The sequence below is a fragment of the Mobula birostris genome, chromosome 11 (genome assembly GCF_030028105.1).
Source record: "Mobula birostris isolate sMobBir1 chromosome 11, sMobBir1.hap1, whole genome shotgun sequence".
NCBI lineage: Eukaryota > Metazoa > Chordata > Chondrichthyes > Myliobatiformes > Myliobatidae > Mobula > Mobula birostris.
The window spans coordinates 69,804,709-69,818,174 of record NC_092380.1 but is presented as its reverse complement, the minus strand read 5'-3'; the positions used below and the strand labels follow the sequence as shown (position 1 = coordinate 69,818,174).

Here is a 13,466-nt window from a genome sequence, read left to right as displayed (position 1 = left end):
CACACCATTCGGGAGAGTGTGTCTCACAAAATCAGCCTTAATGCTCCAGTCCTCTCATACCAATATGGTACACTGAGGCAGATGCTGATGCACAATTTATTTGTTATATCACTTTTAACATGAGTACCAAGGTATTGCCATCACGGGTAATTCCATTTGCAAAGTAATGCTAAAGTCTCTGTACACACTAGACTTTGAGTCTACAATATAATAGCAGCTGTATTATTCAGGCTTGGAAATGGCTCTTTGCTCTTCATACTCACTGTGCTTTTCTTAATCATTCAACTTCATTCTTATCAAAACAGCACTGATGGAGCAGATTTATGACACTATTGTAAGACATTATAACAAGTTCATAAGATTCAGCACATTTCTGGTGATGAACATTAAAGGAACTTCAGATTTGAGTTCTTCAGTGCATTAACATAGATGTTTAATTTAAAAACATGACAAAACTAGTTCAATCATATAGTTTTCAATTCTTTGTTAAACCCACTATTCTGATATCTAATAGAAAATAATTTGACACAAGCACCTGTAATATCTATTATAATACAACTATATATTCCCGTTAATCCTATTTAGGAATACATACATTTTGCCACTATTTTCAATATTTAAATCAATTGTAGTTATCTCCATTATATTAATGCAGATTAAATAATCTGATCTGATTTCTTCAATAAAATTTTGCATTACAAAGCACTGGACTTTATGAGAATGATTTGATTCTGGATGAAGTGGTCCTTATAATATCATATGTCTCTTCATAATCAGAAGAATGTCCTACAAAAAAAAGAATATTTAATTAATTCACATTTTTCAATATTTTGAACTATTCTAATACTTAAAGAAAATGTTAAAGTTTTCTCAGCCAAAATCTCTCGTTTAAGAATGTATTGCTCTTTGACTGTGGAAAGATGGGAAGTTAACATGTTGTTAAGTCTTCAGCAAAGGCGCCTCGTTTGACGGGTTGATGATCAATCAACAAGATGTCTTTATTTTTCGACATTATTATCGTTAAATGAAACACTGCGATAGTGTTAACATAGGACGGATACAGAAATCAAGTACAAAGTTATCAATGACTCAGAAGGAAGCAATGGAGAGAAACTTGTACTTGGTCGCTTGCAGTCTGTGTGCATGAGTGTCAGGGACCAGTTCTACTCTTCTCTAAATGAACTGATTTATTAATGCATTGTGTGGAATATGCAAAGGCACAGTGTTAAGCACTGTTGGCTAAGGCAAACTTTTTTCCAGCATTAATGTCTTTACATAGATATGTAAAAAGGAAAAGACTGGTAAAGACAAATGTAGGTCCCCTACAGACAGAAACAGGTGAATTGATTATGGGGAGCAAGGACATGGCAATTGAATAATTACTTTGGTTCTGTCTTCACTAAGGAGGACATAAATAATCTTCCAGAAATAGTAGGGGACAGGGGGTCCAGTGAGATGGAGGAACTGAGCAAAATACATGTTAGTAGGGAAGTAGTGTTGGGTAAATTGAAGGGATTAAAGGCAGATAAATCCCCAGGGCCAGATGGTCTGCATCCCAGAGTGCTTAAGGAAGTAGCCCAAGAAATAGTGGATGCATTAGTGATAATTTTTCAAAACTTGTTAGATTCTGGACTAATTCCTGAGGATTGGAGGGTGGCTAATGTAACCCCACTTTTTAAAAAAGGAGGGAGAGAGAAACCGGGGAAATATAGACCGGTTAGCCTAACGTCGGTGGTGGGGAAACTGCTGGAGTCAGTTATCAAAGATGTGATAACAGCACATTTGGAAAGCGGTGAAATCATCGGACAAAGTCAGCATGGATTTGTGAAAGGAAAATCATGTCTGACGAATCTCATAGAATTTTTTGAGGATGTAACTAGTAGAGTGGATAGGGGAAAACCAGTGGATGTGGTATATTTGGATTTTCAAAAGGCTTTTGACAAGGTCCCACACAGGAGATTAGTGTGCAAACTTAAAGCACATGGTATTGGGGGTAAGGTATTGATGTGGATAGAGAATTGGTTAGCAGACAGGAAGCAAAGAGTGGGAATAAATGGGACCTTTTCAGAATGGCAGGCGGTGACTAGTGGGGTACCGCAAGGCTCAGTGCTGGGACCCCAGTTGTTTACAATATATATTAATGACTTGGATGAAGGAATTAAATGCAGCATCTCCAAGTTTGCGGATGACACGAAGCTGGGCGGCAGTGTTAGCTGTGAGGAGGATGCCAAGAGGATGCAGGGTGGCTTGGATAGGTTGGGTGAGTGGGCAAATTCATGGCAGATGCAATTTAATGTGGATAAATGTGAAGTTATCTACTCTGGTGGCAAAAATAGGAAAACAGATTATTATCTGAATGGTGGCCGATTAGGAAAAGGGGAGGTGCAACAAGACCTGGGTGTCATTATACACCAGTCATTGAAAGTGGGCATGCAGGTACAGCAGGTGGTGAAAAAGGCGAATGGTATGCTGGCATTTATAGCGAGAGGATTCGAGTACAGGAGCAGGGAGGGACTACTGCAGTTGTACAAGGCCTTGGTGAGACCACACCTGGAGTATTGTGTGCAGTTTTGGTCCCCTAATCTGAGGAAAGACATCCTTGCCATAGAGGGAGTACAAAGAAGGTTCACCACATTGATTCCTGGGATGGCAGGACTTTCATATGAAGAAAGACTGGATGAACTGGGCTTGTACTCGTTGGAATTTAGAAGATTGAGGGGGGATCTGATTGAAACGTATAAAATCCTAAAGGGATTAGACAGGTTAGATGCAGGAAGATTGTTCCCGAAGTTGGGGAAGTCCAGAACGAGGGGTCACAGTTTGAGGATAAAGGGGAAGCCTTTTAGGACCGAGATTAGGAAAAACTTCTTCACACAGAGAATGGTGAATCTGTGGAATTCTCTGCCACAGGAAACAGTTGAGGCCAGTTCGTCGGCTGTATTTAAGAGGGAGTTAGATATGGCCCTTGTGGCTACGGGGATCAGGGGGTATGGAGGGAAGACTGGTGCAGGGTTCTGAGTTGGATGATCAGCCATGATCATAATAAATGGCGGTGCAGGCTTGAAGGGCCGAATGGCCTACTCCTGCACCTATTTTCTATGTTTCTATGTTTCTACAACATGTTCACTGCCATCGTCCTCCTTGGATGAGGATAGAAATGAGGAGAAATTACGGATTTACATATACATACTAAATAACCCATAGTATTTCAATTCCCTTCATTAAATTTCCCCTTGCTTCTGTAAAAGCTGGTCATAAAACATTTAGATGTCATGCAGCCTCTATGGAAATGAATAAACAGTCAATGTTTCGGGTCAAAATCCCTCTTTAGGAATGGAGAGGAAGGGGGAAGATGCCAGAATAAAAAGGTGGAAGAGGGGAAGAAGAGTAGCTGGAAGGTGATAGGTGACGCCAGGTGGGTGGGAAAGGTAAAGGGCAGGAGAAGAAATCTGATAGGAGAGGAGAGTGGACCATGGGAGCAAGGGAAGGAGAAGGGGCACACCAGAGGGAGATGATAGGTAGGCGAGAAAAGATAAGAGGCCAAAGTGGGGAATAGAAGAAGAGGGAAGTGGGAGGGAATTTTTTTAATGTCAAGTAAAAGATTAAATTAACCAATCAGCAGAATTGTCAAAAATAAAATGTTTTACTCAGAAACACTTGTAGTTATTTGTTGTTTTTTTAAATTCTGAAAATTAGCATGTGTTGAAGTAACACTAAAAAAATTAATAATTTTAAATGTGAATACTACCTAAGTAAAGTTTTCATAAATGTCTGAATGGATAATTTACAAATTCAATTATAAATACTGCAGTTAAGAAAGATAAAAGCTCCCTAAACTCTGGCATTAAACTTACACTTCATCTTCATATTCCTTTGGTGGGGACACAGCTATAACCAAGTCTATCCAGTCCTGAAACAGAAATATGATAGAAGTTTTATAGCAGAAACTGTCAAGGTCAAAATTAATGCTAACATTTATTTTTAATTTGGCTCTATTATGCGCAGGGAAACATATTGTACATATGTGAAAAAGATGAACCTTTGCATTGAATTAACCAGTTTGGTCAAACTGCGAAGGGACGGGATTCAATCTCCAAAGAATTAGAAGAGGATTTTGCCTTCATAATTTTGATGATGAAAAGATAACAGGAATCAGTCTCATTCCTGGTTAAAATATCTTGCCAGTTGTCGCAGTCCATACCCTTATTTCACAAATGAATAGAATTTCATGTTGAAATTAATGGGAATAAACATAGAGTAGTTTCAGGATGAAAGCAAATTTAATATTCCCAGAGACACGAGTTGAAAATTCATGTCAATTTCTTGCTTTTATTACCCTACTTATTCTGAAACCTACTTTATCCAAAGTTGATGTTCTCAAACCAAAATAGATAATTGGATAAATAGATATCAATCACCATCAATTCTTGATTGAATATTCCAATGAAATTATGCAACACCTTTTAGATGCTACAGAAGGGTCATTTTTCATTAGCTCTTAGGAATATTTCAAACTAGACAACGGGGTGACCCATTGGGGCACCCTTTGAGAGAAGGGTAGTGCAGTCTGATGTGACCAGAATGAATATTAATTTTTCCTGAATGTTATTGGTATCACTTTGCTTTGGAAACTGAAGTAGAAAATCTCAGTTTATTAAAGAAGAATGACACGTAAATATAGCTCCTCCTCGTTTAATGAAGGACCCTTTTGATGGCATCATTTCTGGTTTATCTGCCACCCTCGTGCCTCTAGTTGTCATTCTGGAGACGTTCAGTCCTTTCATCCCCCGTCTCTTCATCTCTTCTGCTGTTTGCTCTTTGTCTCTGATCCTGGAGACTTGCATGCCTCTCCTCTTCTTCTCTCATCTTTTTTTGTCCTGATTCTTTGATCCTGGAGTTGTGCATCCCTGGCCTCATCTGATTCTTACTCTCTCCCTCTGCTTGCCGCTTCCTGCTTCCCGCTTCCCGACAACATTTGGCGTAATCTCTCGACCATAATGTCCCCCTTCCCTTTCCATGTGGCATAATTAGGCTGACCATGTTTTTTATCCTAATGTTGGATAGAAGATACGAAGCACTAACAGCAAAGGATGCTGTTTATTCTTGTTGATGTGGTTGGCACTCTCCTAAATGGACGTGATATAGTCACCGCTGTCCTTTGACTGCAGCAAAGGGTTTTATGGGTGTCTCAAAGTATGTAATTGCAATAAGTTTTAATTATCTCTTATTGATGGGTGGCAGTTAGATCTGTCCCAATCCTGCACATGCTGATGTGATTAGCAGAATGTGACCCCTCGAAATAGAGCTGCCCTGGCTTTTTGCTCCAGTAGGTGTCACTGCTGAGGCTGGACGTGCGCATGCGTTGGGCTGTCGCGTCCCGATTTCCATGATGGCCGATCTGGTCTCGGGTGAAAGGCAGCCTGTTGATTTTGGTGAATGAGCAATTTTATATGAATATCTAACCCTGAACTTTGCCTGCATTCTGTAAGTTAGCACATCTTAATTCGATTTAGCCAAAAAAAAGTGCCACTGTAATGCACCATTTGCGCCAATTGAAGGTCACAAACAGACAGAGCAACTACAGTGTGATAAATCACTGTGAGAACACATAAAATATTATAGGGGTATTAATCATGCCTTTTTCTTCAGAAGCAGTCCAAAACCTGACGCTTATAAGGTGAGAGTCGACAGTAATCTGAGTGTTAAGGTAATATTAGAGAGAAAAGTCATGTATAGGATCTGCAATGAAAAACCTTTGATTTTCTTATCACTTTTACTCCAACCAAAGCTCATGTGCACGTTCTTCAGATTGTGTATTTTAATTCTCATCAGGCCAAAACCTATTTCATATAAACTATTTTGCAAACTCAGAACATAAAATATTAGACGGAAAACAATGACTTGGAAAGTAGTGATTTTAAATCACATTGCTCAGAAATAAGAGCAATGTGATTTTAAATATTAGAAGCTTAGTAGTGCAATAGCTACAATCAATTCATATTGGCTTCTGATCTCCCAGATTTTCCTAAAGTTGAAATTACCATCCTCAGTTTTATTTTTTTTAAACTATATGACATCACCCATCCTTATTTTCAGCTCAATTCTCCTCTATTTCCTTTTAATGATCATTGTATGGCTCCAGTTGCTATGAATGACTCTCTGCATTTAATCATCTTATAACTCTCTGCCTTTCCTGAACAAACATATTCTCTAACTAAACATTTGCTTATCTCTCCTAAAATCCCCTCTAAGTATAGTATTTCTTTACTAGGCGACGCTGTTAGTTAGCATTATAAAAATGCAAATTTTCTCTAAAATTTACTAGTAAAAAAGCCATCACTTTATATGTGCTGCTTATCATCTGGGACCTGCAATAATAGTTGCTTAATAACTGCAAAGAGTTTGAAAGCTGGAATTCAACATGCACTAATCAGAAAAGGTTTCTGTCTTTCACCATCTGTTACTTTCTTTTCTGTCACACTAAACACTGGTTAAATGGGTAAAGGAAAACAAAAATCATTATTTTATTTGCACTGACATGGAAATCATGATTAAAATCAACCCTTGGACCGACAAAGTTCTCAACAGACCATATGGGCAAACATGAATATGGGTATTACCAAGGTGTTCCATTGTTTGTAATCACTCTATAAACACTATGACCTTAAATAGAGATCGATTTTCAGTACACCAGTTATGGAACATGTGAATCTACTGTACATAATCAGAGAAAATATGCTAAATGGGAGGGAGGTGAGTATATGCAGAATAGATAAGATAGAAGTAATGAAAATTATGGCAAAGAGGAAAATGTGTGACAGCAAGAAAAAAAAACAGTAGGAAAAAAGTGTAATATAACATAAGGTTTACTGTGTGTCAGAAATATAAGAAGATGTTACATGATCTCAGTCTCACGTTTGCAGAAACTACACCAACCTACTCATGAAGAGCAGTGCAAAGAAATAACTAACTGCTGCTCTGGTTTGTAACCAACTCATCAGTCTGGATGTTATAGTCTGCTGCAAAATTAAATGTACAGCTATCCACAAGTCATTTGTGGGGTGTTAAGTTATAACTGTACAGCATCCTCTATAGTGAGTTAGGACCATTGTGAACTGGGCATGAAACAACTTATATCTCAATACAAACAGATCTTTACGATGACCAAGACACGAGAGGTACTGCAGATGCTGGAAATCTAGAACAATACACACAATGTGCTGGAGGAACTCAGCAGGTCAGGCAGCATCTATGGATGGGGATAATCAGACGAGGTTTCCAGTCCTGATGAAGGGTCTCGACCCAAAACGTGGATTGTTAATTTCTACCCATAGATGCTGCCTGACCTGCTGAAATCCTCCAGCACATTATGTGTATTGATTTACAATGACCACATTCAATTATGTTTAGCAAATGGAAAGTGAAATAAAGGGAAGGAAAGGATGGGATTAACAACCAAAGATGTGGAAAAAATTCAGAATTCAAAAACAAAAAAAACTTCAATAAGTAAAATGGATCTGCATACTTACAAAATCAAATTTCAGTGCCTGAGAGACCATTTACTAGTAATCAATATTTAAGATATAATGTCTTTTATACTTAACAAGGCAAAAACCAAGTTTTTCCAACATTTTTCAAGTGTATAAGGGGCATATTGCACAAATCCCCATCACATATTATATAGAATGTCCTATTTCTAGAACCCACTGAACAGCAAATTGGATAGCAATCTCCTGGTTTCTGTATTTACCTGCCCCCTTGTGGACCCTGGATGTAACTATCCAAATCACTCAATACCTTTCGTTAGTGATAGACTCACCACTGCAATTACTGCAGAATTAAGGCTGATTACAGCTTGCATGCCTATTGCAGCTCAGAATAGAAAAAGATAGCAAGATGCCTCCTCAGTGACATTGTAGTCCATATGAATACAGGGAGCCGACACTGGATCTCAACAGATAAAAGCCAATGCTGGTCAGCAAATATCAGGGTGTGACATCGTGCCATGGAAGCTGAGCATTGGTGAAATAGTCCAGAGATACAAGTAGGCAACATTTGTGAATGAGAAAGGTCTGGGAATGAAAAGCTTAGCATGACATCAAACAGAATTGAAAATTGTAAACATGCTACTTTAGTGACGTCCAAGAAAGCAGTTAGTGTAATCAAGAAGATAAAGATGAAGCCACCCCCTTCACAATGTGCTTTCAATCCTTCCAATTTTTGGCAAAGCTCTGCTAAAACAGAATGTTGGAAAAGTAGCTTTTCCCACATTACCGCAGAAATTGCACCTCAAAGATCACCGCAGTGCTGAAGGACACCTGAAAGGTGCTGGGTTTATTTATTTATTTATTTATTTAGTGATACAACACAGTACCATGCCCTTCCAGCCCAATGAACCCAGACCATCAAATTACACCATGTAACCTACTAACCGGAATGTGGGAGGTAACTGGAGCACCTGGAATAAACCCACACGGTCACGGGAAGAATGTACAAAATCATTCCTGACAGCGGCAGAACTGAGCCTGGGTCACTGGCGCTGTAATAGCATTACGCTAAATGCTACACCTACTGTGCTGTCCTCACAGTAATGTAGGGTATTAGATTGATAATATAGAGATAAAGAGATAGGGAAAAGTTGTGGGTAAAGTGAACCTAAATTTTTTCATTGTCAACATAAAGATAAAGATTAACATCTCTGGATAATGGTACTGAAATACTTCATTATGGTTTCTTCTCTTTGTTGGAGAAGACACCACAATAAACTTAGTGTCTGAGTAATATCTTAGATCTATTTTACCGGTTTCTTTTTTTGCTCAGAGAGTAAACAAACCAACATAATGGATAAAATACTTACACCACCGCTATTCCATGACTTTGCCAATGTTGTCTGAGCTTCAGGCAAGGTAGCATCGATGAGGATCTTCCCATTGACAGCCATTATTTGATCTCCCTTCACTATACCGCCTGTAAAAAAAGAAATTATAGGAAAATAACATGCTGCCTTCAAGGACGAAAAGCATTATGTTCTAAGAACTGAATACACCACTGTTTTACCTAATTTCTCTGAAGCTTGCCAACCTCAAGTATAGATTAATCTGCTTCCTGAAGAATACATTGGTTCAGCTTTTCTTAATTCAGACTGCAGCAGTTGCCTTTTACAATACAAAAGCAATGCTGCACTGCACACGTTGGGAAGTGAATGCAAATTTTGGCCAGAAGTGATCAGATCAGACCTAGTCCACCAGGGAAGTTCCTAGGAGGTGCTGGAAAGGTAAATTTTAAAATATTTTTGTGGCATCCCTTGAATTCTGATATTGCACAATCCTAAAATCAGCTGAGCAGCACATGGGTGCAGGTGACTCACTGGCTCCATTTATTTCCACAAGCTCTAGGGATTCATTCCCTTCAATGCTGTAATAATCCACAATTGGTTCTGCCCAAAAGTTAAAATCTATTCTCATGTTTTACATATTACTGCTTCAGGTGAGGCTTTATAGCTCTTTATAGTTTTCACAGAATGTTCACTGGCCCTGACAAAGTAAGGTTTTGAGAAGTATCCCAATTAATACATTTGAAACTTTGAGTTTTACTACAGTTTGGCCATCACATTTTTGAGAAGCAACACAGCAACATTTCAAACCTTGGCTTTAATAATAGATGTACATATGATTAATTAACAATAATATGCAATAGATACATATTCTTCAAGAGGAAAATAATGGTTTTCTGCCTTTTAATTATTACTTTAAATATTCCCCGTCTGTGCAAAATCACAAACAAGTTTATATTAATCCACACTTAGCAGAGAATACAGATCCAGGTCGTGTTTTGATCTGCTTACTGGATCTGAAAACTAGCTTAAACATATGACAGGATTGACTGAAAGTTCCTTTGCAGCTGGCAGTGTTAAACATTATATAGAATCGTCAGCATGTTGGATGCCCTCGCAAAATCCTGTCTGTTGAAACCTATGGAATGGATTTCAGAGGCAAAACACAATTGAAAGGAATGGGTTTCTATCCAGTCGTAAGTGTATATTTGGTCCAGTGAAGAAAGAAATAGCCAAATGTCCTGTATTATCTACATAGAGTACACACAAAAGATGTTGTTTGGCCCATTGAGTCTATGTCAAACTTCAATTGTGCTAATCTGGATGGTAGGGTGAAATTGCACAAGGAAGAATATGAACACTCCACATAGACAACACTGGGGGTCAGAATTGAATCTGGGTCACTACAGTTCTGAGGCGGCAGCTTTACTAACTGCACTGCTGTGTTTTCCTAGATATGGGTGGGTAGGTGTTTATACGGACGGGTGTGCCCAGATTGTGTTGGATATGGTCCAGATTGTGTTGGTGTGGATATGTGTTGGCGATTGGGTGCAGCGTATGATGTGGTGTTTTCAGCCTGGTTGTTAGCAGGTGTGTCTGTGTTAGCGAGAGCGGTGGTGGGAGAAGAATGTGCATCATATTGGTGCAAATGCTCATGTGGTGTGTGCATTGTTTGATATGATGCTCATGTGGTGCATGTTAGTCCAAAACACTATTATAATAGTGGTATTGTACACCTGGGTAAGCAGTTCTTCCTTCTAACATTCAAATATATCAAAGGTAAAAAAAAACACTTATTTTGTGTTACCTGATTTTACTTTTCTTTAAATAAAACAGAAGGCTAACTGAATAGGATGTAATTAAACACTTCATTAGATAGTTTACTCATAAATTATTCAGACTTTTCCATCACTCGTCTAAACATTTTCCACCATGCATTAGCAGTCGGTAATCCAGCACTACGACCTTTCATGTGACAAGTTGTAAGCTTGGACATCTGACAAACGTCAGGAAGGAAAAAATTTAAAAGAGGGAAACACCGAAGGCTACTTCTGTCCACCATTTTGAAACAGTTGAATCGTTCAGCTCATGGTCAGCATGGTGTTGGTGCTATTCAAAATTATTTCTGATGCTATACGAGAGGTATACTGTATATCCTTCTCTGCATTAGAAAATTTCCTTTAAACCTGAACTGTGTTGAAAAATTGAGATAGCTTTTTGATAAGTAAGGGACACAATAAATGGAAATGAGCAAGGTTCACGGAATGTTAGAACACGCTTGAAGGGTTAAATAACTTCCTCCTGTTTCAATATTTATAAAAGATTCACTTGACTTCATCTGAATTACCTATAATACTAAAACATCCCTTTCTACAAGTCTGAGTAAAAGAATTTCTCCTAACCACTTTCTCATCTTAAAAACTGGAAAACAATTTTCCATTTAGTAGCAAGACACAAATTCATGCTCCTTGTATTACGTTGAAATATAAAGGATAATTAAACGAAGCCGCAGTCCTATTTTAGCACACAAAATGACTGGGTTATTCTACTGTACTATGAAATTTGTACAATTCCCAGAAAGTAATCAATACCTTTCAATTTCCCTAGGATAGTGCAAGCAGACAAATTGAAAGCTAATAATATTCAGATATCCAAAATAGATGCTCTGCAAATGAAATTAGATAGCCTGACACTCAGAGAACCCTGATCAATATCTGGCATCAGCAGGGGAGATGTGCCATACACACACTGTTTAATAGTTCCAAGTAAGTAGCAATATGGTAGGCCTTAAAAGGGACCACAGCAATTACACATTCACCCACTGGGCCATTACCAGATCTCAAAGCGTTCTCATCAGTCTAATCTTCCCTGTTACATATTCCATCTCACATGCCCACCAATTTCCCCTCACCCAGATCAATTACCTTGTCACCTGTCTATACAGCATTCAATTAACCTACAAGCATATCTGTAAAATGGGGAAGGAAAGTAGAGCACCCAGGAGAAAACCGCATTGTCACATGGGGAATATGGGATTTCTACAAAGAAAGAACCTGAGGTCAAAATCAAATAGTGCAGCACCCTCCTGCTGTAGCTGAAAAAAATTAACCTGTTTGCAGCTGACTTTTTAGTGTTGGTCACTCACAAATGAAGTGTTTTGTTACTGATATCAAATGTTTGTACTGACTTCTGTTAAGCTGCTATCCACCAGAGATTGCCTGCCATGATTTACCCTCAGGCAAATTTTATTCGCTCATTGTAATTCCTGCACACAATGATATTGTTTACATACACAGTTTAATTCAACAACAAAAACAGAACCAAAAAGTCAAAACGTATGACTCATCTAAATGAGGAGGAGTGCATAACGAGACCAGTGAAATATGCACAAAGTAATCCCACACACATAGAACATTATTTTAAATTTAAAAAAAAAACAAGGATTGGTAAAAATGAACTGATATTGGCAGGTGTCTGTAAGGATTGATGGGCTGAGGCTGCCACAGACAAGTGCTTTTAAAAGCACTTGCACACACAGATGCTGTCTGTAAAATATCTTCAAGTTAGGTTTTAATATTCTTAAAGGAGAATAAAGCACAAAAAATAGTTTGTGAAGTAACTATGGGCCAAGTTTAAAAAAAATACTTTGGACTGTGCACACCATTCATTTAATGCACAAAAATGTCTGTGATAGAATTCCTAGCCAATGGCTGATTAAAATAAAGCAGACTGTTGTTATTCCAAGCTGGGATATGAATGCCTTGCTCCCCTTCTTATGACCTTCATGTAAGAATATACATGAAGTACAATGGACAACAGTTATCTACAGAGCAGCTCAGCAACTGAGTAGGCTGATTTTTTTAAACATCTGGTAGCAAGCTGAACCAGTTCATTTGACAGGCATCTATAGCCCCCAGAATTCATTGATGAGGCTCACAGTTTAATTTCACTCATGCTTTGGGACAGCATCTTTAAACAAATGATATGATAGGAATTTCTCACATTTCCTTTGAAGAAGAAAACTTCCTGCCATGGTGCCCATTAGGATGAAGGCTCAAGCAGTAGATTAGAGCTAATAGAACTTGATGTTTCAATCTCTATGATAAATTGGCACTCTCGATGTTGGCAGTGGGCTTGGAGTGGTGTCAAAAAGGGTAGGTACGTCAACGGGGTCATCAGGTGGGCACCCTCCTTCTTTGACGTTTCGTTGATAAGCCCATGACATCTCCAGAAGGCTCAACGGTGCTACCTGGCGTCCCAGATACACCCCCCTCAGTTCCATACCCTCCCGTCTTCATCTTGCAGCCCAGTTGTTGTCGTTCCTTTTAATCCAAATCCAATTACTGCTTTCTTCTACTGCATTTGACAAGGACTTGATTGCTTGTTGGAGTGAATAACCCCTCACCCCCATCTTCTTCAACAGACTGGTCGTAGATGTAGCTACAAATCCCTTACATCCCATTTCTACAGGGAAAATCTTAGTACTCCAGCCATTCTGGGCAGCTTCAGTTGCCAGTTCAGAGTACTTGGTCTTTTTTCCCTCATAAGCTTCTTCAACACCATCTTCCCATGGTACTGTCAATAATGAATGATGATCCTAAACCACTGGCCATTTTTGAAGACAATTCTTCTA

The 13,466-nt window shown here is 38.6% G+C and overlaps 1 protein-coding gene across 1 annotated transcript in view; it reads right to left on the bottom strand.

Annotated features, from left to right (window-relative positions):
* Positions 1 to 608: 608 nt before the first annotated feature.
* The window catches only part of ush1c (Usher syndrome 1C), a 205,519-nt gene continuing 192,661 nt past the window's right edge, over positions 609 to 13,466 (bottom strand). The window contains exons 28-30 of the mRNA XM_072271371.1: positions 8,858 to 8,967; positions 3,855 to 3,910; positions 609 to 786 (exon numbers count right to left, since the gene is read on the bottom strand). Of these exons, the coding sequence (XP_072127472.1) occupies positions 774 to 786; positions 3,855 to 3,910; positions 8,858 to 8,967 (179 nt within the window). The 3' untranslated portion in view covers positions 609 to 773. The remainder of the gene's footprint in view (positions 787 to 3,854; positions 3,911 to 8,857; positions 8,968 to 13,466) is intronic.